Here is a 24,041-nt window from a genome sequence, read left to right on the forward strand (position 1 = left end):
GAAGAGACTCCATCAAAGCTCTAGCTCATCCTCATGGGAACATCCACATGGGGATCCCACCCAAGTTTTTGATATCCCATTCTCAACTGAGTTTCTGTGAATGAAAAGAAATCCTTTTGGTGGGCTTAAGGGCCACTTTTGACGACTTCCTTTCAACGCACTATGATTTCATCCATTATTATTTGTCCATTATCCGATTATCCAGATGGAAAGGATTTCAGTTATTCAATTCAAAACCATTGTGATTTCAATGATTATGCTTTAATGGTAGGCCTTTTCCCTTTCCCAACCAATGAGTTAGATGCACAGAGGACCTGACATGGAGAGTTTGCTTTGGAGAGCAACAGAGCCCATGTGAATGCTTGTCTCCTAACCCCAGAAGACAGGTTTAGACACACACATCTCACCAAGAGCAGAAAAGAAAAAGAAGTTAACAGACAGTGTCACAACCATTGGGCACATTGTGATCTGGAGCTGTAAAGAAACCCACTGGCTCTCCAACTCCTTCCTTGAAATTTCGCAGATGTCGACATCTGCTCACGTGGGCTGCCTGATCTCAATCGGTGCTTCTCCTTACAGTCCCACAACTGAGATGTTCCGCTCCGTGTCACACAGACAGAAGGGGAACACACCACAGCAAGGCTTCAGCCACGGGTTGTCATAATTCAATTCGGACAACTGCTGCTGGACGGGAATGATGCTTCTCTTGTGTTCCTTCACGGCGTTGGCCACCGTTCGGATCACTACGTCAAACAACGGCTCTGTGTCCTGTGTCAGAGGTGTGGACTCGGAGGGGTCCTTGGTGATGTCGAAGAGTAGAGGAGGGTCGTGGTAGGTGACCAGGTTGCCTGAGCATTGGCAATAGAGAGTCTCATAGCAGGCCTGAGCTCCCGGCGGCTGAAACACGGGTGTCACGTAATGAACCTTCCACACTGCCTCACCTGGACCAGAAAAGACACATCAGGGACGTACAACTCCTGTGCCAACTGACCTTGTGTTCAAAAGAAGTTCAGAAGAAGATCTTGTGTTCTTCTACCTGATCATTCTCTTTGCCCATACGTTAATGCTAAATATCATGCAATCCTTAGAACAATACTAAGAAATCGGAATCTGCTAGTAGAACTTTAAGTACTCTTGGAAGAACCCATTCGTTCTGCTTCTCAAAAATGCCTATTTCTTCAAGACCTCCCCCGCCTTTCTAAAGATGATGATTCTTGGAAAGTTTTCCAAGAAGGTATTTTCAGTGGTCATGAGTGACCATGACCTTGGTATCTGCAGGAAATAGGGGCTGGTGTACTCACTATCCTTGGGGTGCCAGCGTACAGCGTGGAGGAATGCTCCACAGTAGTGGAACAGGAACTCGTGTGCTGAGCGTTGCACTTCACCCTGAAGCAAAGGCATGAGGTTCCGGCCATCAATCACCCTGTGGACACACACAAAGGATGTCAGGTGAGGGAGGTTGGCCAGGGTGCTGTTGGAGGGATGGTCCAGGCGTTCCGTGACATTTCCTGGGCCCAGAGAATAGCGTGCTGACTGTTCTGGAAATCTGTGCACACTGTCAGGTACATTACATTCTCATGGGAAAGATGAAAAACAAATCTGATGCTTTTTAACTTATATTAGAAAACAGATCTTCTCCCTCATTAGAAAAAATAAGACCTGGCTCATAATAAAAAATACAATGATAGCTGTCATACCATCCTAAAAATGATGGTAAAAGAAATAACATTGTCTTTATTCTCAGACACAATGACTGCCTGTGTTGACAATCCCTTAAAAAGCTAGTGGAACTAATTAAGTTTGGTAAGTTCACCAGTATAGAATTTTACTTCTGAATCTTAGCAGTGAACAACCAGGACATACATTTTTTAAAATGCCATTTACTACATCACAAAACATGAAATATCAAGGGATATACTTTTTTCTAATATTAACATTTTGTGTCCTGAAGCCATAAAACATCTGATAACAGAACGGATAATGATAACACAACTGATAAGGAAGATAAACAATGTTCATAGACTGGAAGACTCAACATGGTTAAGATCTTGATTTTCAACAAGGCAGTCTATAGATTTAATGTAATCTCAACCAAAATCCCAGAAGGTTTTTTTGTAGAAAGTGAGAAATGTATTCTAAAATTGACATGTGAGAGCAATCTGGAATAGCTTAAATAATTTTTGAAAAAGAAGAAAGAAGTTTGAAGGTTCAACTAAATAATTCCAAAATCAAGCAAGAGTATTCAAGCCAGCATAGTATGGTCATAAGGGTGGACATATGAATCCGTGAAATGAGAGAGTCCAAGAAACAGACCGGTGGATATATCAATCAGTTGATTTTCAACCAATGTCCAAGGTAATCCAGCTGAGGAAGGACAGTCTTTCCTTAAAAGGCACTAGAATAACTGAATACCTAAATAGCAAAAAAATTAATTCCGAACCCTTATCTCACACCATATAAAAAGTTAACTCAATATGGACCATACATCTAAATGTAAAACCTGAAAGTAAAGAAACCACCAGAAGAAATAGGAAATCCTTGTGAATCCTTTGAATAGAAAAGTAGTTTTTAGATAGGTTACAAAAATCACAATCTATAAAAGAAAACAGGCAAATTGACCCTTAACAAAATTGAAAACCTCTGCTTTTCAAATAATAATGTAAGAGAATGAAGGTGAGATGCAGAATGGAAAATATGATTGACAAAACACAGATCTGATAAGGAATTGAACTTGTGCTCACAATATATAAAGAGCTCTGACAATTCAACAATAAGAAAATGAAATCCCCAATTTAAAAATAAAAATGGACAGACGGTTTGAAGACAGTTTGAATAGATAGTTCATGAAAAAGAGACAAGGATGGCCAATAAAAGGAGAATGTCCAATATCCTTAGTCATTAGGGAAGCACAAATTAACACCAGCATGACGTTCAACTACACAATTATTATAATGGTTAAGATGGAAAAGAGTGACCATACCAAGTGTGACCAAAGATGTAGAACAACTGGAAATCTTACGTGTCGGTGGTGGGAACGCCAGATGGGGCAGCCATTTTGAAAGTCAATCCAACAAGTTTCTCATAAATAGATATTAACAATATATCGGCACATATTAATAATATGACCCAGATTTCCCACTCTTGGGCATTTACCACAAAGAAATAAACCATTGATGTCTACACAAAGACCTCTACACAAATGGCCAATGCGGCTTCAATCATAGAACCAAGTGTGTTTTTAGAATCTTCTGGATTCCCTCTACATCAGTTTTCCATTGAAAAACAGAAAATTACATGGAATAAAAATGGGATATTTTCAGAGCTAATTCTGGAAAGAAAAGAAAAGAAAAGAAAACTGAAAACCAGATCAGTTCTATGAAGGAAAATCCTAATCAGAGCTTAGCAGACAATATTTCTTTAGATTGTAATTCTGCATAAACTTTGTGAGTTTAATATTTAGATGATGGCCATGTCCCAGAGTTAGTGAACCCCACTGATAGAGTGGAAAGTTATTTTTATGGCTACGATTGGCTCAGTTAAAAGAAAACTACATTTCCATTAATATTACTATTTTTAAAGATGGGCCATTATGCCGAAATTGATAAATACGCTTCTTAGTAGAAGGGACTTGCATTGTTATTATTTTATATAAATTCTCAATAAATTCTAAGATTTGCTAAAAAGGAGGTTAGAAAAAAGAAATTGAGATCTTTCTTTGCTGCTATTTCTAATTTGCTTTGGGATCCATTTCGTTTGCTTCTGAAAGAGATGAGGTCCCTCGCATGAAGAAGGACACGTTAGAATCAGTCTTTGGGCTGACAAGGGACACGTGGCAGAAGATGGAAGCCATTAGAACGAACTGTGAAGAAGTCACCTGCAAGCCTGCCTTGGTTGGTCACTCCCAGGGAGTGGTGCCACCCCATCTGAAGAGTGTCCTTTTGCTCTATTTCAAAAAAGTCACATCAGTGTTCCAAGTACCCATGGAATGCCTTACCTTCACATCCACCTTCCAGATCTTCTACAGTAGACATAGACAAAGCTAAACTTCCCTAGGTATTGGGGACAACGTCCAACCCATTAAGACAGACTTCGCTGCCTTTGTCCTGAATGCTCTGAGAACAAAGATGTTGAGAACAGGGGGTCTGACATCACCTGTCCTGAGGGACCATGCCTCCGGACACGGCCGCTAGCGTGGGGAGCATGTCCATTAAACTTGTAGGTTCATCGATCACTTTCCCAGCCAGCAGTCTTCCCGGCCAGCGGATAAGTCCCGGAACACGGATTCCACCTTCCCAGCCGGCCATGCCTTTCCCACCTACGAGGTGAGGCAACAGAGGGCCAGTTAAAATGGTCATGGTAGCAAGACTGCTTAGAAAGGTAAATGAGTATCAACACAGACCATGTGCTCAGAGCCCACCCCGTAAGGAGTCCTGATGGGGTCAGCAGTACATGTCCGTGGATTTACTTTGCCCTGGGCTGCTGGTAGAGTTTTGATTGAGTAGCTAATCGTATTCTATTTGGGACATTTCTACAGGCTTTTTTTGGTCTGCCTACAATGCTGTAACCTCACAAATACACCTGCTGTGTCCCCCACCGCGTTCACACATTTGCACACTATTTTCTCAGTCAGCCCTGCTTATAGATGTCCTTTAGAATGACAGTGCCCCCCTCCCAGAAGTTTTTGTGTTTTGTTTTGTTTTAGATTTTTACTGTCCTCAAAATATCATAGAATTTACTTATTCTCTTTTTTCCTGGTGTGGAAAATTTGAATTTTCTTAAATTTACTTATTATTATTAATTTATTTATTTACTTAAATTTACCTATTCTCTTTTCCCCTCCACTAAACTGTATTGAAAGCACTGCTTCTTTGGTTTTGTTCACTACTGAATCCAGCACCCTGGAAACAAACTGAATACAATAGTATGGGTATATGCTCATTTATTATTCCAAAGCAAAGCATTATAGAGCATGGACCCAGAAGGCAACAGTGACCCCAACACAACAGGTCTAACCCAGTGTTGCCTTGAGTGAACCAGGAGGAATGGCCATCCTATGGTCTTAATGGAGTTTTATTGGCTCATTAAATTAAAGTGGAATTTCAATCAAGCGCATGGAGAAATGAAGATTTTTTAAAAAGATGTTCGTCTAGGTAAAAAATAGAGTTTCAAGAAGAACACTTTACCTTATGGGATTTATTTGTTTTCTTAAGAATGTACTTTACTTGTAAAAGCCCCCCAACAGCAGACATTCATGCCTCATGCCCTGTGGTCAGACTGAGGGAGAGAGTACCCATTCATGCAAAAATCATTATTTCCTACTCAGTCCGTATTCTCATTATTTATGTAAAAATAAGCTCGGTTGCTTTGCGTTCAGTGGAAAATCATGAATATTTTATTTTTCTCTGGGAAAAAAAAATGTTGATATCTCTTCCGATAGAATAACGCACACTGAACACTTTCCAGATAATTCCAGGTAATTCCATGTCAGGATGCATACCACAGACCAGCCCAACATGATGACCAATGGAACATCTATTCATGCACGAAGAGTCAGACCAGGACATGGGGCTGATATCTGTGCATTTAATTATAAAACCAGACACAGGCTTGCTGCTTTGCGTGCCCAGACATATCCTCGCAAGTGAGCACCCCAGCTTCCTTGTCCTCTGTACTCTATCTACCACACTCAATCTTCTATCAACAGTCTTGTACGAGGAATCGGTGAGTAGGTCGATAGTCAATTCAAAGTCACGTGGGTACATTAATGCTTTGACATCTCATGGGGTCACCAGGGAGGTAGATTTCTAGACACGCCCTCAGCCAAACGCCAGCCCTGGGGGGCCAGCCTCCCCCAAAACGTATCATCGGTTACACGGTCCATTTTACCCAGAGTCAAATAAAAGACACTTGCCCACTTTTTCACACGTTTATCCATTCCCTTCATGGATGCCCAAGATCATAAGCCCAGGAGAGCTTATTCACAACTGGACCCCCACTCCCAATTCCCACTCCTTACCTTTGTATATTCCGTTCCACCCTCCACGTTGGGAATGGCCCACCCGTGCCTCCAAGTGTCCCCCGTGGTCTGATGTAAAGTAGACAAGGGTGTGATTCCTCAGACCAAAAAAGTCGATGGCATCGAGAATCTTGCCTGAAACCATAAAAAGGGGGAGAAGGCGAATTCGTGTTATGAACGTCATCATGAGCTTTGGGCTATAACGCCAATCCGACTGGTGGCCCATTTCACTGTAAAACTGCCTTTTACCCATGATGCCACTGCCTCTTGTGGGTAGTGTGTGAGCTCAAGAAGACTCATGTTTTCTGAACTCCTCATCAGCGTCTCGCGTTGGACAGGTAATTATGCTAAATGAGGAGTGAAAAATGGATTTGTTCTTTACTATTTTACTAGTATTCATTGTTACATTATTACTGCCTGGTAATCATATTTATCTTTTACTGTGTTATGTGGACATGAGCATTGATACTTTTAACTTATTAGTTATATCAAACGTTTGCTGATTTTTCATGTGGGGGTTTCATTGTTTCTGTTCTTGATTTAGATAGACTCCTTTATCAAAAGGTGAAAGCATGTTACATTGTTGCTAATAGTTCCTCCATTTTCAAGGAGCATCAGGTGAGTGTTTAAGAAGCACGCTTCTGGTATTTTGGGAAGGGTTGGGGTCTCTGCCTCTGTAGTGACTTCCATGCTTCTTAATGGATCTGCATTCCCGTGCTCTGGTCATCCGTGTTCCCATGTAAGCAGGTCGTCTGCGTGCGTCTATGCTCCTGGTTCTTGACTTCTTGCAAACACACCTGCACCACAGCATTAGGACCGACCCTAAAGACTTCACTATAACTTAATCCCATCAACATCTTCTGCATGTAGTTTAGTGTTTAAGTTTCATTTTTTAAAAAATATTTTCTTTATTTATTTGACAGAGGGAGAGGGAGCAAGGGGAGCAGGAGGCAGAGGGAGAGAGAGAAGCAGGCTCCTCACTGAGCAGGGAGCCCAATGTGGGGCTCCATCCCAGGACCCTGAGATCATGAGCTGAGCCAAAGGCAGAGACTTAACCCACTGAGCCACCCAGCCACCCCTATATATTGATTTTTTATATTAGAGCTGCTATAAATGATACCTTATCACCTACTATATGTTGAAATGGGTTATTTTTAACATAAAGAAAATGTACTACTTTTGGTGCGTATTTCTAGCAGAGAAATGGTAGGACATATATGTATGTATATGCATAATTAATTATAATATTACTCTAATTCTGTCCTAGGACTATACTACATAATTATGTCAACAGATGTATTATCTCAGGGCCTATATTATTATGTATATTATTGCTATAGTATATACTAATATAGCATGTTATTAATAATATCATATGCTAATGATATATGTACATTATATGATATAGAACATGATATACTATTACTAATGATATATGTATATGTTAGAGTATATTATTATATTTTATATTATATATGGGGCAGAGGGAAAGAGAGAGAGATTCTCAACTAAACTCGACACTGAGCTCAGGACCCAATGCAGGGCTCAACCCCTGAGATCATGACCTGAGCTGAAACCAAGAGCCAGACCTTAACCCACTGAGCCACCCAGGTGCCCCCCAATTAATAATGTTTTAAAAATCTCTCAAAACATTGAGAATAGAGCCAGTTAAAAGCATTGGCCAACCTTATGCTTAAGGGTAAAATATTGAACTGTTTCATCAATATTGGCTATAAAAGAAGGGGTTTTCTGTCATTATTATAATTCATTTTTTAGGATTACCTGATCAAAGAAATTAACAGAAAACCTAAATACACGTGTAGTTAGATGAAGACCCTAATTTGATACTGTTAATGGACATAATTGTCTATCTTGAGAACTCTAGAGAGTATAATAAACCTATTATTATGTGTCTATAATATGTAATATGAATAATTAAGTCTATTGTATATATACATAATTATATAACATAATACATGAGAATATACTAATAGTAATATACTCATAATATATTAATAATATATACTAATAATATGGCTACATTATATAGTATACATGATATAACATAATTGTAATTATAACATGAAATATGCATACATGTTTATTTTATTAGACTCTGTACAGTTTTCAGCATAAATAATCACATCCACTACAGTTACCAAGTTATTTTGAGATGTTTCTATCCCTAGTATTTCAAGAGATTTAAAAAAAAAATTGTGTGGTGAGCATGGAAATGTTTAATACCTTTATATAAAAATAAATTTTTATTACAAATATGATATGTATATTTCTAGGATCAACTAAAATAAATTATATAAACATTTATAGATGCTATATATTTATACTCATTGAATTTCTATTATATATAATATAACCCACTGAGCCACCCAGACGACCAAATTATATATATTACATAAATTTATATTGTGTATTATATTATTATATATTCATATATTATACATTTGTTATGTGTTATATATAGGATTTTATATTTTTTCTGTATTACATATATTGTGTTTATTATATAATAATATTTGTCATATATGTCATATAATAATATATGTCATATAATAAATATATCCAAATATCTCATAGATGCTATATAATACATATATTTACAAATATATATTCTAGATACTGTATAATACAAACATCTACACAAATATATCTTTGTTAAATATTATAGATACTGTATAATACAAATATCTACACAAATATATCTTTGTTATATATTCTAGATTCTGTATAATACAAACATCTACACCAATATGTTATCTATTTATTATATATTCTAGATACTGTATAATACAAGCATCTACACAGATGTGATATATTATATTCTAGATACTGTATAATGCAAACATCTACACAAATGTGATATATTATATTCTAGATACTGTATAATGCAAACATCTACACAAATGTGATATATTCTAGATACTGTATACTATAAATACAGACATACACATACACATGCTTCAGTTGATGCTAGACAGGTGCTGACCATTGCCATGGCCTCTACCTAATTAATTTTCAAATCTCTCTCAAAGTGACTCACCACCAGTAAACAATGTAATTGTCTGTGTTGCAAACCCTAGAGATTTCGGTGACCCTGGAAATCAATGTCTCATATTCATCCCATCTACTTACATTTTCAAATGCATGTGTCTTGGTATTTGCGAGTGCACAAAAGTTCTCAGACACTTTGGCCCTCTCCTGGGTCTCTGCTGCCCTGCCCAGGGGAGCAGCCAAGGACACCTGTTCCCCTTACACACCCGGTTCCAAATTTAATCCTAGCCGTCATCACTTTCCTACGAATGGGTCCAGCCAAGCCTGTCCTCCTGGTCTCATGGTTCATCCGTCTGCCTCATACTGGGCACTCACTCTCTCATCCCTTTCTGGAGGAACCTGCTCTGAGTTAAGGGAATTCTCAGAGACTCATTTTGGATGCATGCCTAGTTAGGCACCAGAGGATTTCCCCTGGGTTGGGTCAGGGATTCCATTTGCATTGGAAGCTTCTACCTGGGTTTGCAGAAGCAGGGAAGCCAGGTGGAGGGTGGGGAAGAAGGAGTTGCCCTAGCCTTCCCAACACCTGGGAAATGACAGCCTGTAGGAGTCCGAGGGGTTATGGGTGGGTTCAGAAGGACCCAGCCAGGTTTCCTCATCTCTGTCTGTAAAGCCCGGCCCTACATCAGCAGCTGTTGAGTTAACAAATAGGAGGGAGTCAGTTCTGATCTTGGCTCCCCCAGAGCTGTCCTGTAACCTTGAGCAAGACCCTAATCTCTTGTGCCCTTATTTCCTCAACTGCCAAGGGGAATCACAATGCTGAGTATGGTCCCCACTCCTAGAACGCTCATGGGGATCCCTCCAGAACACACTTGGAAGAGGGCATGCCCCATGCATCAAAAGGTTCATGCAATCAACAGATCCCACTGCTTAACTGTTAAAAGGACACTTTAAACAAATTCATCCGTATGATACCCCAACCAGGAACCAAATCAATTTTCTAACAAAACTTCCTAACAAGGACAACAGCAATTCCCAAGACTTGGGGTTAGGTCTTAGCTTCTGGTTTTGTTCTTTGTTTGCCTGTTTTTCATAATCACACCCACGCACCCCACACCCAGGGAACACACACCTACGCCCACTTAAGCAAAGACATGCCTTCCTATGTGCTATATTTCATTAAGTACTATTTACATGTAAAATAATTCTTAGAGGCACCTGGGTAGCTCAGTCAGCTGAGCGTCTGCCTTCGGCGCAGGTCATGATCTTGGGATCCTATGATCCGGCTCTCTGCTCAGCTCTCTGCTCTGTTTCTCCTTTCCCCTGGTCTCTCTCTCTGTCTCCCTCTTTCTCTGTCTCTCTCCTTTCTCGAATAAATAATTAAAATCTTAAAAAAGTTAAATATATATATATATATATATATATTTTAAAATGTTTTCTCTATCTTTAAAACTGAGAATTCATGATATTTTATTGGCTTCCAGAGCTCTGATCGGGCTTGAATTCTTTTTTTTTTTTATGAAGATTTTATTTATTTATTCAAGAAAGAGAGAGAGGGAGGGAAAGAGTGAGATTGAAAAAGCAGGGGGAGGAGCAGAGGGAGAGGGAGAAGCAGATTTCACGCTGGGCACACAGCCCAAGGCAGGGCTCGATCTCAGGATGTCCAGATTGTGACCTGAGCCAAAACCAAGAATCAGGTGTTCAAGCCTACTGAGCCAGCCAGGTGCCCCGGTAAGGTTTGATTTCTAAAGCCTCTTTCTGCTTGCTAAAGTCTATTCCATGCCAACAACCTCCACTGGGGGATGATTATAACCCAAAGCTTCCGTCCCGCCCAGGCACGAGGCCAGCTGCATGTGCTTTTCTGTCTTCCTGCTCAGAAAACTTGAGTCTGATTTGCTAACTCCTACACATATCCTGGAAACCCGGGGGCTCCCATGCACAGGACAAGCATTGAGTGTGGTTTTGTGCTGACGTTGTTGCGGGCTTCCACCTTCTACACCATCGGGGCTGCCTGGGGGGCACTGGGCCTAGTGTGTCCTGAACTATCAAAGCACAGAGTTCCACGGTCCATAGGTCCTGCTACTTACCCACCATGGAGTCCATCTCCTGTACATTGTCCCCATATAAGCCGTACTGGCTGGTGCCGATGAACTCGGTCGTGGTGGGGAGAGGCACGTGCACATGCAGAAAGGAGAAAACAAGGAGGAAAGGTCCTTCACGGTTCCTGGGGAGACAACAATCAGTCTACTATGAGTCTGCAAAGTCTGGGAAGGGGAACCACATCATTTGGGTCACACAGACCCAGTGTCCATCCATCCTATACACACCCCAGGAGAGGGGATGCATGCACGAGGCTGCCTATTGGAGAAAGGATCCTGGCTGGGGTAGATACCAGCATCCTTCGGCATCTGGACTGCTCCCCAGGACTTATGTGGGAGGGTTTAATTCCTGAGTGGCCTCACCTGTCCCAAGGGAGCTCACAAGCCCATCCAGCCTTGCCCAGAACACTTTTCCCATGACTGATAAAGTCTCAGTCCAGAGTCACACCCAAAAGATGGAAAGGGATCGTGGCTCGGGCGTGGTTTCTTAAAAACTCTTGACTCTTTCACAACCCTCAAGCAAGCATGGACAGACATGTCTTGGCAAGCTGCCTGCACACCTTCAGGTCTCCTGGGAAGACAAAGGAAATGAGTATGACCCACTTCGAGCCCTGACAACCCATAGGGAAGATAGGTTATCAGCTAACCAGGGTAGGACAGGCCACAGATGACACTCCTTGGAAAAAGTCTGCTCTGATGACATAGGACTGCGTAAAGAATGGGGAAAAAATGAAAAAAAAAAAAGTTGGGTCATCCCAACTGGTGGGAATGGCATCCCACCAAAACTGGTGCCTACCCAGAGGCTCAGAATGGGATCTCGTTTGAGAATGGGGTCTTTAAAGATGTAATTAGTGGAGAGGTCACCTTGGGGTGGAAGGGGGGGGCCCAGGATCTAAGAAATGGTGTCCTTCAAGGAAAAGGATGGTTTGCATAGGATACTGAGGATTGAGATGATACAGATGTTGCTTTACATCACAAAAGGGAATCTGGAGATGGGATTAAGTTCAAGACCCGGAGATGGGAACATAATCCTAAATTATCTGGCTGTGGATTCAATGCGATCACAAGTGTCCTTGTAATAGGGTCCCCAATATGAGCAAAAACCAGTGTGGGCAGGAGGTCAAGGAAACCCTGCAGCCCCTCCAGCTTGGGCAAGAAACAGACTCTTCCCTAAAACCTTCATAATGAGCCAGTCCTTCCAATGCCTCTATTGGAGTCATGTAGGATGAGATTCAGATTCCTGACCTCTAGCACCATAAAATACTAAGTCTGTGTTGCCTGAAGCCACTCCTGCTTGCAGAAAGCTCTCCCAGGAGCCACAGGAAACTCACACACTGAAAACCCCGATAAAAGCAACTTCTACCATCCACGAACCTGCAGGCTAATGTTGCTCGTGGCAACTTCAAAAGTCCACAGAGTAACTTCCGAATATTCAGAGTCCTCATTCCCTTTCCACATGGTGCCATAGTGGACCATAGAGACCTTCTGAAACTGAACATAGCTCTTGGCAATGGAAGCACTTTGTCACACCCCCATATTTGTTCTTGATGTACTAATATAAACAGTAAGCAACTGTGCAGGCGTCTTCAGACTTGAAGTGGCTCACAGAATGTAACAGGATCATTAATCTAGATCTTTTGACATAATGATGTCACCTCATAACATCTTAATGTGTTCCCTTGCAAAGCATCTGCAGCTCTGCACATAAAGGGGATGAGGAGTTGGCCCTAAGAGAAACCAGCCATTCCATTGCATCCACAATGCAAAGACGGTTTACTCTCTCTAAGTCTAAATTTGTATTGTGCCTACCGTGGTACAAGGTGAAGACAAAGCTACTTACAGGTTGCCCAAGATCCTTTACACCACCAAACTGCTCTACCTGCCGCCCAAACACACACTGGCTTACAGATCCCCTACCCCAAGATGATTTCATTATCACAAATGACACCTCCAAAGACCTTATTCCCAAATACGATCACATTCTGAGACTCTAGGTAGACATAAAAATTGGAGGGACACTGCTCAACCCAGCTCACCACGGTACAACCATTTTTTAAATTTGTTTCTCCCCCGTCCTTTTCATTTTGATATCTCACCAGAGCAGAAATTTTTCAGAGTGGCATTTGCATCACATGCAGTCCTTAGCTGAGGGCCCACTTTCCTTGTGCTTGAGCTTCACACAGTAAGCCTGGCACCTCTTCTCATCTTCTTCTTGGTCACGTTTGAAGACTCAGTTAACGTACGTTCTCAAGTACGGCTTCTCTGACATATTGGAAAGTCCCTACAGTTCGGACTGATAGCACCTGGATTTAGGACCATTAGCTTATTTCTTATCATGTGCTTGTACATCTCTTGTCATCCCTAAATGAGAACGTCTCCTTGAAGTCTAGGAGGAATCCCCAGGATGGGGATGAGTCACAGTAAAGCCTTGGGCAATGTAAAAATGGTGAATAAAAAATGTGTTCACAGTCTTTAAAAAAAAAAAAAATGCAACAGCTAGAGACCCATAAATGTGACTCCTTCAGAAAGTTTCCAGGGATTATGTTTTGGATGCAGTGGGCTTTATAATGATCACCAGTGATCTCAGCTGAATAACATCCCTTACATAGCTCATGCTCAATGATAAGCCCCCTGGTTTTAATTTCTCAAGGAACTTTCTTTCCAAACAGGAAAACAGTGCAGTGGCTAACTTATTCGACTATCTGCTTTCCTGGCAAATGCATTTCCCATTGCACATTTTTATGCAGACAGTATGTATATCAATACATATACAGGTAGATGTATTATAAATTAACAAGCCAGATTTGTAATCTTGAGCTTTGTGTGAGTCTACCTGCTTGGTCTGACCAAATATGAATTTCAAGCCCAATGGAGAAATTGTGATTTTAATAATAAGAACTTGAACGAGGTAGCCTTCCTTAGGTACTGCTTGAAGAGTCCAGCTTGCCTCCAAAACATCCTGTATTGTACTGTCTAGACCTAGCTACTAGTAGTCCCTTTCTTAATTCAGCATTTTTCAAATCCTCTTCTCTCATTTTTGAAAAAGTATTCACAGTGTTATGTTTGTAAAACACTCCTCTCTTGAAAATACTGTCTTAAATCCAGTAAGATTCATGGATTTTTTTTCTTTTGTCAATTGTAAATCACTTTTACCTTTCCATAAATGAAATTGCCTCCTTCACCATGGTGGAACCAGCTCGCTCTGCCTTCATGGGCTGCTCAGTGATGTCGTGCTGTCGTAGGAGGAGGCAATCCCAGTACAGAGGAGACGTGTAACTGGAGAACCAAAAGTAGCCCAGCAGAAAAATAAAAAGAATCAAAGAGAGGATGAAGAACCAGGGAAGAGCGATCAAGTGACACAGTTTCACCAAGATAAGAGTGAGGGCAGCAATGGCGACCAGCTGCACACAAAACCAGATTCTGCTTTCGATGGCTAATTCTGTGTCACGGGAGGGATCTGGCCAGCAGGGGTCAATGAGAGTGAAAGGCATGCCATAGAAGTAATCAAAGCCATAATGGTTTGGATGATGGCACTGGTCATGTCGGGACTGGCAGTTTAAGCCTTGATGCCATTTGCCTGAAATGACAAAGAGACAAATTAAGCATAGTACACCGGCACACCATGAAGATCACGTGAGCACTCTTCATTCAGAACAAGCGACTTGTGCACAAAAATAGAACAGCAAATAGTTTCCTTCTATCGAAGCATCCGAGGTCAGCACCCGACCCCTCTTTGCTCTTCGTTAGCTCACAGAAAATATGTGTTGAGATCGGGTTGTGAGTGACCAGAAAGGATGAAAGATAAAGGAAGGAAAAATACAGCTGTGAGTTTGTAGCAAGGATGTGAACTGGGCAGCTTCTCACTCACAGAAGGAAATATATCATAGCAACTAAGATAAATACATGACAGATCAGGGCAGATTACGGGTGTGGATAGATAGGTAGTAGGTAGGTCGGTACATGATATTAGATAATGAGATATATATGACATAAGACGGATGGACGACAGGGATGGTGGATAGATAGGTAGGTAGTTAGGTACGTAGGTAGGTAGATAGACAGATGATAAATAGGTAGATAGACTGATACAAATAAACAATGGAATATAGATGGGGCGTGTATATATGTATACACAGGTGGATAGACAGATAGACAGATGAATGAGAGGATGTGTGCATGGATGGATACAAAGCTATATAGATAATAAAGACAGATGGCAGCAGATAGATAAATAGATATATAGATGATAGAAAGATAGAAGTTAGAGATGGGTGAATGATAGATGGACCAAGCACGGATGAAGGATAGTTGGATAGCTCACTGGATGGAAATCTTAGGTTTCCCACTAAAGTTCACTAAACTTTATTTGATAAAACTTGCCACCCCTTGAACTGTAACAAAAACACCCATGGGCATGGGCATCCTGTTGGCATGTGGACTCTAAGAGACAATGATCACATGTATCCGCCAAAACATTAATAGTTCCCTGTGTGGAGTTAGGACTACATGTATTCACATCTCTGAGCAACTGAGGGGGTAAACAGAAGAGAGGCAAGGCTATGACCCAGGTTTTTCCATCCTGCACCTCCATTAAGATTGTCTTCTCTTGTCAATGTCAAATTGGTTACAAAGCTTAATTTCAAACGGCATCTAATTTCATGCCAGTTGAAACCCAGACTCTCAAATGGGGACAGTAGGTTTTGGTTCCAATGGGTCATCATTGGTTGACATCTGTCATCTTTGGCAGTGAGAAATAAAGACGTCTGTACCATATCCATGGTTCCATTTTAATAAAATAATTAGGTGGGCCAGACAACTTATCTTGAGAAAATACACAAGCACAGAGAGGCTGACAAATTTGATCTTATTGTGCAACATTTGCATTCAAATGTCTCATGTGTCTCTCAGTGTTAGGAAGAAGCAATTTCCTCATCTTTGAAATTAGGGAACTGGGTTATTCTCAGACGTCCCTTCTGCCTGTAAGTTTACAATGATTCCATCAATGTGCAATGCAATTAACTAAGAATCCTGATCATTACTATACCATTACTGGGAGACTAAATGCGGACTTAATCATTGCCCAAGGGAGCAGAACAGTTTTTTCCTCTTCATTGACTCTCTTGAGCTGTGGAAGTGGTGAAAAAAGGAGCTAACCCATGGGGACATACTGGAAGGGGTCAATGGAAATTTTCTGAGGCAACCAAAATGCTCCTTATCTTGATTTAGGCGACAGATACAGGGTGTAGACATTTTTCAAAAGACATTTTTTTTAAGATGCATTTTATTCTATTTGGATGATGGCTATGGGGTGTAGACATTTAGATGGAGTCCAAAGTTGACCCCATAAGAAGTTAATAATGCATCAAGCTATTGGTGTGCTCTTAAGAGAGCTCATCCCATTTCTTAAAATTATACATGTAAATGAGGTGAAGGATTTCAGAGTTTGCAGAGGATAATAGAGCAAGACTATCATAGAATAGTAGAGGTCTGTATAGAAACACATGGGGTGGCCATCTGGCAAGGCCCGGTGTTCAGGTGGGAAGGGATCTTCTGTGGTGCCTGAAGTATGTATGAAAAGGATAAACATGCAGCATTTAGGAAGGAGTGAGCATGTGTGTGTGTGTGTGTGTGTGTGTGTGTGTGTGTTCAGTGGAGAGGGTCATTATGATAGAGGGTCCCAGGTGAACAAAACACAACAATGAAAGAGGGTTCTGTAGGACACGGGGGACATGTTTACTTGAAAAAGACCATATAATATATTAAACAGATTAACGTTGGAAAGAGAAAGGTCAGAGGTAGCCAATGAAATGGCAGCTGTAGAGCCTACCTCACTCAGACGGTCTTCTCTGCCATAGGCAAGATGCATGCTTATTATGCTTATTTTGAAATAAAGGGTTTCCAAGGAAACCATGCCAAGTAGAGAACACAGGGTGTGGGGATGAGAGAGCGCCGAATCCTAACCACTAGACCACCAGGGAGGCTGGTGTGGGGATGATGCAGTCGTTTAAACATCAGACTTTTCATTTCTGCTCAGGTTACGATCTCAGGGTCGTGAGAACGAGCCCACATTGGGTTCTGCACTCAGCGCAGCCCGCTTTGGATGACCTCTCCCTTTCTCTCTGCCCCTCCCACTCGTGCTCTCTCAAATAAATAAATAAATCTTGAAAAAAAGGATAGAACAACACATATTATTTGTTATAATAAATAAGTCACGCCTTAGGCCACTTCTTACCTATTATCGCCGTGCTATACCCTTGCTTCTTCAGTAAGGCTGCAAACGTCGTCTCGTTATGTGGGAGTCCGGCAGGGGCCCCAAGTGTGATGATGACACGGTTCTGTGTGTTAGAGACCATTCCTAAGTGGGATGGAAAAACAAAACAAAAACAAACAAACAAAAAACAACAGAACACACATATACAGTGAGTAAATGCCCATCATCAACTACTTAGGGAGAAACTGTTCTTCTCTTAGGGACAAAATGGGAGATGGGTTACTCTCAGCAGACATCCCTTCTGCCTGTAAATCATCAATGATTCCGTCAATGTGCAACGCAATTAACTAGGAAACCGTTCATTACCATCCCCCTGCAACGCCATCGGGAGACTAAATGCGGAATTAATCATTGCCCAAGGGAGCAGCACAGTTTTTTTAATCTGCATTGACTCTTCTTTGAGCTGTGGGAGTGGTCAAAGAAGGAGCTAACCCATGGGGACATCCTGGAAGGGGTCAAAGGAAACTTTCTGAGGCAACTGAAATGTTCCTTATCTTGAGTTGGGTGACAGATGCAGGGTGTAGACATTTTTCAAAAGACATTTTTTTTTTTTAAGATACATTTTTAAGATCTATCCACCATGAAGGGGACGTGAGTTATGGAGGGTTCAGGAGCTGGAAGGTACAGATGTAACATGTGAGGAACAGAAAATCATCATGCCGGGGAGGAAAACTGTGTTTCCCAGACAGAACGCACACTGGTCTCCACTACAGACCTCTTTACACATTTGCATGCACACACAACATTATCAGACATGCACAAACACATCATTCAAACAACAGTCTACACATAGACTCCACATGTTTACGATGACACAAGGTATCTTTTCAATAGACATTGGTGATTGAACATCTAACACAAGCTGCCCTTGGTCGGGGAAATGACCGTATCGGAAAAGGAGCCAAAAAATGGAACCGTGTGAAAACTTCAAAGCCTACTGTTTCTACAATGGATTCTTTTTTTTCTGACAATAGATTTTAGTTGTATTTGTACAAAAGGTACATAAGCCAAATGTCTGTCAAAAACCTGACACTGGGGTCTCTGGGAAGACCCTAGTTTTTGAACCTCTCCATTCCTTACCAAAAATAGAGCAATAAGAAAACTGCTCACTCATGAACATCACTAGTGACAAATCTAGGTGACAGGTAGATGGGGACATGTCAAAGAAGTCCAAGATCTGCATTTTACAGAAAAGAAGCAGAAGAATGCAAACCAGTTTCTGAAGGATCCCTTAACTGAAGAAGCCCAGAATAGCCACTGGCTGTTCTCTGGAGAAAAGCAAAAACAGAGGGACATTTCCCAGTCTCCCTGCTAGTCACCGAAGATTTCTGGGTGTATGGAAAATGTTGGAGCAATCCAGCCTGAAGAACTCTGTAAACCGACCTATCCTGGCTTCCTTCCAAAATGGCGGCCCAACCTTGAAGCAATACCCAGGAGTGTAGAAGAAATTGAATAAGACAGGACAGAGTGGGTGAAAAGAATGAGAAATTCCACATAAAACTAAGAAACACAATTCAGTAGGAGACTTTCAGAGAGGGAGCTCCCATTGTTTAAGTACCATATACAAGAAGGCAAGAGAAAAAGTCTTCCAAGTTGGATTTGGCAACCATGTCCTCTGCATGAAACCATCTCCTTCGTAATGTTGGGGAAGCTAGTTTTACATAAAGTGAGTAGCACAGAAGGAAAAAAGAAGAGTCAAATCACCTATAAGTTTACCATAAGGAAAAAAAAAAAAAAAAAACAAACAGCTGGACCTGATTCATCTTAACACAAGCTAAGCAAGATATTGTCAACCTAATAAGATGCAAAAGGTTATGTGACAACGTAAAACAAGCTCAACAAGGGGCTTCTCAAGCTTGACTAAGAATTGGACGTAAGAACTGGACATCATTCACCTAGGAATTATATGCTCTGTTTCGTCTTAAACTATAGAATATGTGTCCATAAATCATGGCCGGTCTGACCGTCTTTGAATATATAACCACATGGCCCACCCATTCCAGTATTGTATTATATTGTATTGTATTGTATTGTATTGTATTGTATTGAATCCAAAAGAACCGAAAAGTGTTGAGTCAAAAACATGTACGGGCAGCTACACAGCAGAACTATTCATAAGAGCCTAAAGCCGGAAACAATCCAACGGTTGGTCAATCAAGAGATGAATAAACAAAACATATTACAACCATATAATCCTAAGGTGTGTGATAACCGTTGGAGACCTTTTGGCAGGTCCTCGTCTTGATATCCCCAATTAGTGCAGATGCATCCTGTTAATTACTTCCTTGCAAGACAGCTTGCCATTCTTGCCCTGGGAGGGAAAGTCCTGCCTACTCCTGATCATGGAACACTCAGGATAAACCATCAGGGTGAGGTGAATGGACATAGGCATCTGCAGGGATGGCTTGGGCCAACGAGGGGAACAGTGGTTTCCATGCAGACATCTGCAGCTGTGAATACAAGGACCAGTGTGTGTGTGTGTGTGTGTGTGTGTGTGTGTGAGCGTGCGTGTGCACTTTTGGGGGGCAATTTTTAAAAAGTGGACTAGCCCCATTTTCATTTCCTTGAATCCTGATGTGCCCACAGACCGTAAAACAGGCATGTCCATCTACACACCTGATCGGATGGGGTATCTTCCCGTGAGGAAAGCAGCCCGGCTTGGGGTGCACATGGGGGCTGCAGAGATGTGGTGATTCAGCTTCACGCCTTCCTTGGCTAGGCGGTCAATATTTGGTGTCCTTGAAAGAGACAGAAAGGGAATTGCAGAGAGGAGGAGGAGGAGGGGAGAGACAGACAAAGGCAGAACCAACACGGCTGTTGACAATGATTCCCGGAGCTCGGAACAGCAGAATAAGTAACCGCATGCAGAGCCCGATTTCCTTTTTCTCCTCACGTCATGGAAAAAATACAGCGGAGGTTTTAGACTAATGTGGCTGTCTCTTGGAAGGTTGATATAATGTGCTGCTGTGATATGGTGTTTAATGAATATTAAATATGGCCCTGGCTTCTAAAATATATATTCAAAAAACTTAGTGTCTGTGGACTGGTTCATTAAGGCGGATGACTTACGGACTTTAGTTATGCCTAGCTACTCACAGACACAAGGAAAAGTTCGATGCCCGTGTTCCGTAGAGAGATGTCCTTGCTCTAGACCAAGTTTGCAACCCCTGCCTTGTCCTTCCCTGTAAAGACGCCTGGAGGTTGGAGACCATCAGATAGACTTCTACAGCACAATCGTTTGACTGGATGCAAATCAAGTGTACTGGGACCTTGCTTTCGTCATGACAGAAGTGATCGAACAAAATGGAATTGTTCAAGTATAGGCTTCACGCGTCAGGTGTGACGGTGACACACGTCAATGGCTTCTGCCACCTACCACAGAGCTCTGACTCTGTTTGCCCTATGGTTTTTGATTCTTTCGGAGGACCCACTCTTAAAATGGGAGGATATCACCTTAAAAGGCTTCAAAAATTAGGAAGCACAAAATGACCAGTTCCACCAAGTAAAAGTATGCATAAAAATCATCACTTGTTGGGGTCACCTGGGGGGCTTGGTTGGTTGAGCAGGAGACTCTTGGTTTTGGCTCAGGTCACGATCTCAGGGGCATGGGATCGAGCTCCCGTTGGACTCCATGCTCAGTGGGAAGTCTGTCCCTGCACTCACCCTCTCCCTTTCTAAAATAAATAAGTCTTTTTAAAAACCGTCACTTGTGTCATAATACTGCATATCACAGAGGGCTCACTATGTGTCAGGTATCGACTCCAAATGCTCTGCACGTATGAACTCACACCTGTATACTACCCACCTGTGCGCTCAACCGACAAGAAAGAAAACCAAGACACAGAGGTAAAGTAACTCCCTCGAGATTTCACCAGCGATAAGTGCAGACCCAAGATTCAAATCCAAACAGGCCTGATTTTAGCATGATTTGCTCCTTGTAAAGACAATTTCCCACCCATGAGTTTGGTTTTCCACATGATATCGTCATAAAAGTTCATCAACCCCCCAAGACCAGACAACAGATGAAGTAACGCAACTCAGCCCGAAACCTTACCTCATGGTGTCATTGCCAAAGCAGCCCAGGTCCCCAATCCCAAGGTCATCTACCATAATCAGGACTACATTAGGCTTATCGTCAGGCACCTCTTGGGACCGGCATGGATTTAAGAGTACACATATCCAAGACAGAGCAATGAAGAGCCTCCTGAAAAATAAGTATGGATTTTGTGCAATGATGTTGGGAGCTACGTCCCTTTGCAATGTCCCCTTCTCATGAAAACAACCAAGCACATCTCCCTGAGGAACAGGAGAGCCTCTTGAACTTCTCTCCCCAAGCACTGGCTGCTGCTGTCGAATGGGGTCCACGAGACTCAAAGTGACCCTCTCCTGGGTTTCCCACTCACAGGCACTAAATGCTTTTCCAGGGGGTGAAGTCTGAAATCGTTTACTCAGAAACAAAGCATTTCTTAGGCCAGTAACAATGAGACTCCTGAGTTCATATCCTTGGAAGAAGGAGCTTGCTGACTTTCCTTCATACCAGATGAAGCTCACACATGGGCAGCTGTAGAGGTTTGCCGAGGGGACATTTGGTTGGAGCAACAAACACCAACAGCCACAAGTAGGAAACAAAACAAAGAAAAAGCAACCCCAGGGTAAAGGAGCAAGGAGAACATTGGTGAAGAACTGAATTCTGGAAAAGGAGCAGTCTGGAATCTGGAGACCAGTCTAGTCCCCTTCAGGATGCTGGTCAGTCCCAACCCGAGTCCCATTGTCTCAAAGAAACAGGTAATTCCCTTCCCACTGGATCCTTACTCTATTATTAGGTAATGAATATTGGACACTTGAACGATTAGCTGCTAACATTTCCATGTTGTCTTTATCCATATTTCAAAACCCACCTTAAATATGTCCTCCGGGAAGAAGAGAAATGGTCCCTAACCCTCGTCTGCTCTCAGAACCCGTTGTAAACGCTCAGAAAACAACGTTGGCCACATGAGTAGCAACTCTTTGCTTTTACCCAAACATATCCCCCCCAAGACTATGAAGTTCTCAAAGGCAGGACCCATATGCCCAGGACCTTTCCCGTTGTCAAATCATGATTATTACACGTGTGTTTTCATCTACCCAACATGGGTTTGAACCGTCTTTCTCACATCCTATTTTGGCAACATTCCACTTATTTTTATTTTTGTCATTAAAGTGTAGCAGGCATGCAGTGTAACACGTTGGGCACAGCACAGGGATGGGACAAGACTCTGTGTTATGCTGTGATCGCCACAAACGGACCTACCACGCATCACCATGCAATGCTACTAAATCACCTGCAAATAAATCATCTGAAAATAATACGACTATGTTAGAAATCTGCAGTTTACATTTGTATCAGTTGCCAACGTGTCTCCTACTTTTATCATCGACGTAACCAAATCCAGAATGTCAGTGTGGATCTACAACCAACCGTGGCTAGAAAACATGGCTCTGAATCCCTGTTATTTATCAAGCTGAATTCCCAGGTGTCCCGAGAGTGTCCACTGCATTTGCAAAAGAGCTCACTGTTTCTCTCACCTGAGTGTCATCGCACACCGCTGGAAGCCTTCCTTTTTCCCGTGGCCAGAGATAAAATGTGCTGGAAAAAAAAACACGGACAGGTATTATCTTCTTGTTCACGCCACTAGTCCCTATGGTGACAAGAGATGACAAAGCCAAATTTCCACTTCTGACATTTAAAACTGGTTTTTTCAGAATCTGCCAAGACACGAATCTCGCATCATGAAACTCTCTGCTGCTCTTACTTTGTTTTTAAGGAGCTCTTACTATGCCCAGTCCTGGGTCCCCCTACCTCTCTCTGCCTCTTGAGTTAAGTGGCTCTGTCCCTAAACCTACCTTAAAACACATCTGGATGACTATACAGTCTCGAGGAGCTGCTAAACCTGAAGGCTTATACTCAGAACGTCTACATGGGATAAATCTGGGTCATCCGAAAAAAAAAAAAAAAAAAAAAGGTTGTTACTTGAATGGACCAGTACTTTGGTTTTGAATTAGCACAAATACTACAACACCATACAGTGATTTTAGGATAGTTCGTTATCATACATCAGGGTGGAGCTATGATCAGCTCATGATACTATAGTAAAATCCATTGCAGTGAAAGAAAACATACACTCATCTTTTGCCTACAAGTCATCCCTCATGTCTGTACTTAAGATAATATTAGGACCATAACACGGACCCCCTCCTTCAACCATCTGTTTGTCAAAAGCAAGATGATAGAGACCGCAAAGGAAGAGCTATTGGTAAGGAAGGAGAAAGGAGAGAAGCTTATTCAGACAAACACTGGTTTGGAATCAACCTCTCAATGCCTACGCTGACCCATTGGGTTCTAGAAAATAGGCAGCCAAAGGGGGTTCCAAAATCCCAACTCTGCCCATGACAACAGAAACTAAACAAGAAGCAAGAAGAGTCAAGAACATCCATCCTCATAAGGCTTCCTCAACTCACCTGTCTGCTGTGCTTTGGTCTACCTTTCGTCCAAGACAAAATCAGAAGGCTCTCTTGAAGACCTCTTGCTTCTGCTCAACAGCCACCTGGACTCATCAGCTAAATATCACCCTGCTGGTCCCACCTCTCTCTGCGATGTGGAGGCTGGTCA

At 41.9% G+C, this 24,041-nt stretch overlaps 1 protein-coding gene across 1 annotated transcript; it reads right to left on the bottom strand.

Annotated features, from left to right (window-relative positions):
• Positions 1 to 242: 242 nt before the first annotated feature.
• Positions 243 to 24,041, bottom strand: ARSF (arylsulfatase F). The gene is made up of 11 exons (XM_044234568.1): positions 23,891 to 24,041; positions 22,958 to 23,018; positions 21,447 to 21,596; positions 20,009 to 20,130; positions 17,354 to 17,476; positions 14,275 to 14,698; positions 11,110 to 11,246; positions 6,017 to 6,151; positions 4,153 to 4,315; positions 1,302 to 1,423; positions 243 to 941 (listed from the first exon to the last, which is right to left on the bottom strand). Exons 2-11 carry the CDS (start codon positions 22,966 to 22,968, stop codon positions 574 to 576), a joined length of 1,755 nt encoding a protein of 584 aa, XP_044090503.1. The 5' UTR covers positions 22,969 to 23,018; positions 23,891 to 24,041; the 3' UTR covers positions 243 to 573.

Source organism: Neovison vison, chromosome X (genome assembly GCF_020171115.1).
Source record: "Neovison vison isolate M4711 chromosome X, ASM_NN_V1, whole genome shotgun sequence".
NCBI classification, from domain to species: domain Eukaryota; kingdom Metazoa; phylum Chordata; class Mammalia; order Carnivora; family Mustelidae; genus Neogale; species Neogale vison.

Bases quoted from the DNA above. Each gene is read 5' to 3' on its own strand.
- ARSF (XM_044234568.1), bottom strand. The intron at 20,131-21,446 runs GTAAGGTTTCGG...GTCTCTTTCAAG, and splicing joins TTTGGCAATGACACCATGAG to GACACCAAATATTGACCGCC. The intron at 4,316-6,016 runs GTAAGGAGTGGG...CTCACCTCGTAG, and splicing joins GTGGAACGGAATATACAAAG to GTGGGAAAGGCATGGCCGGC.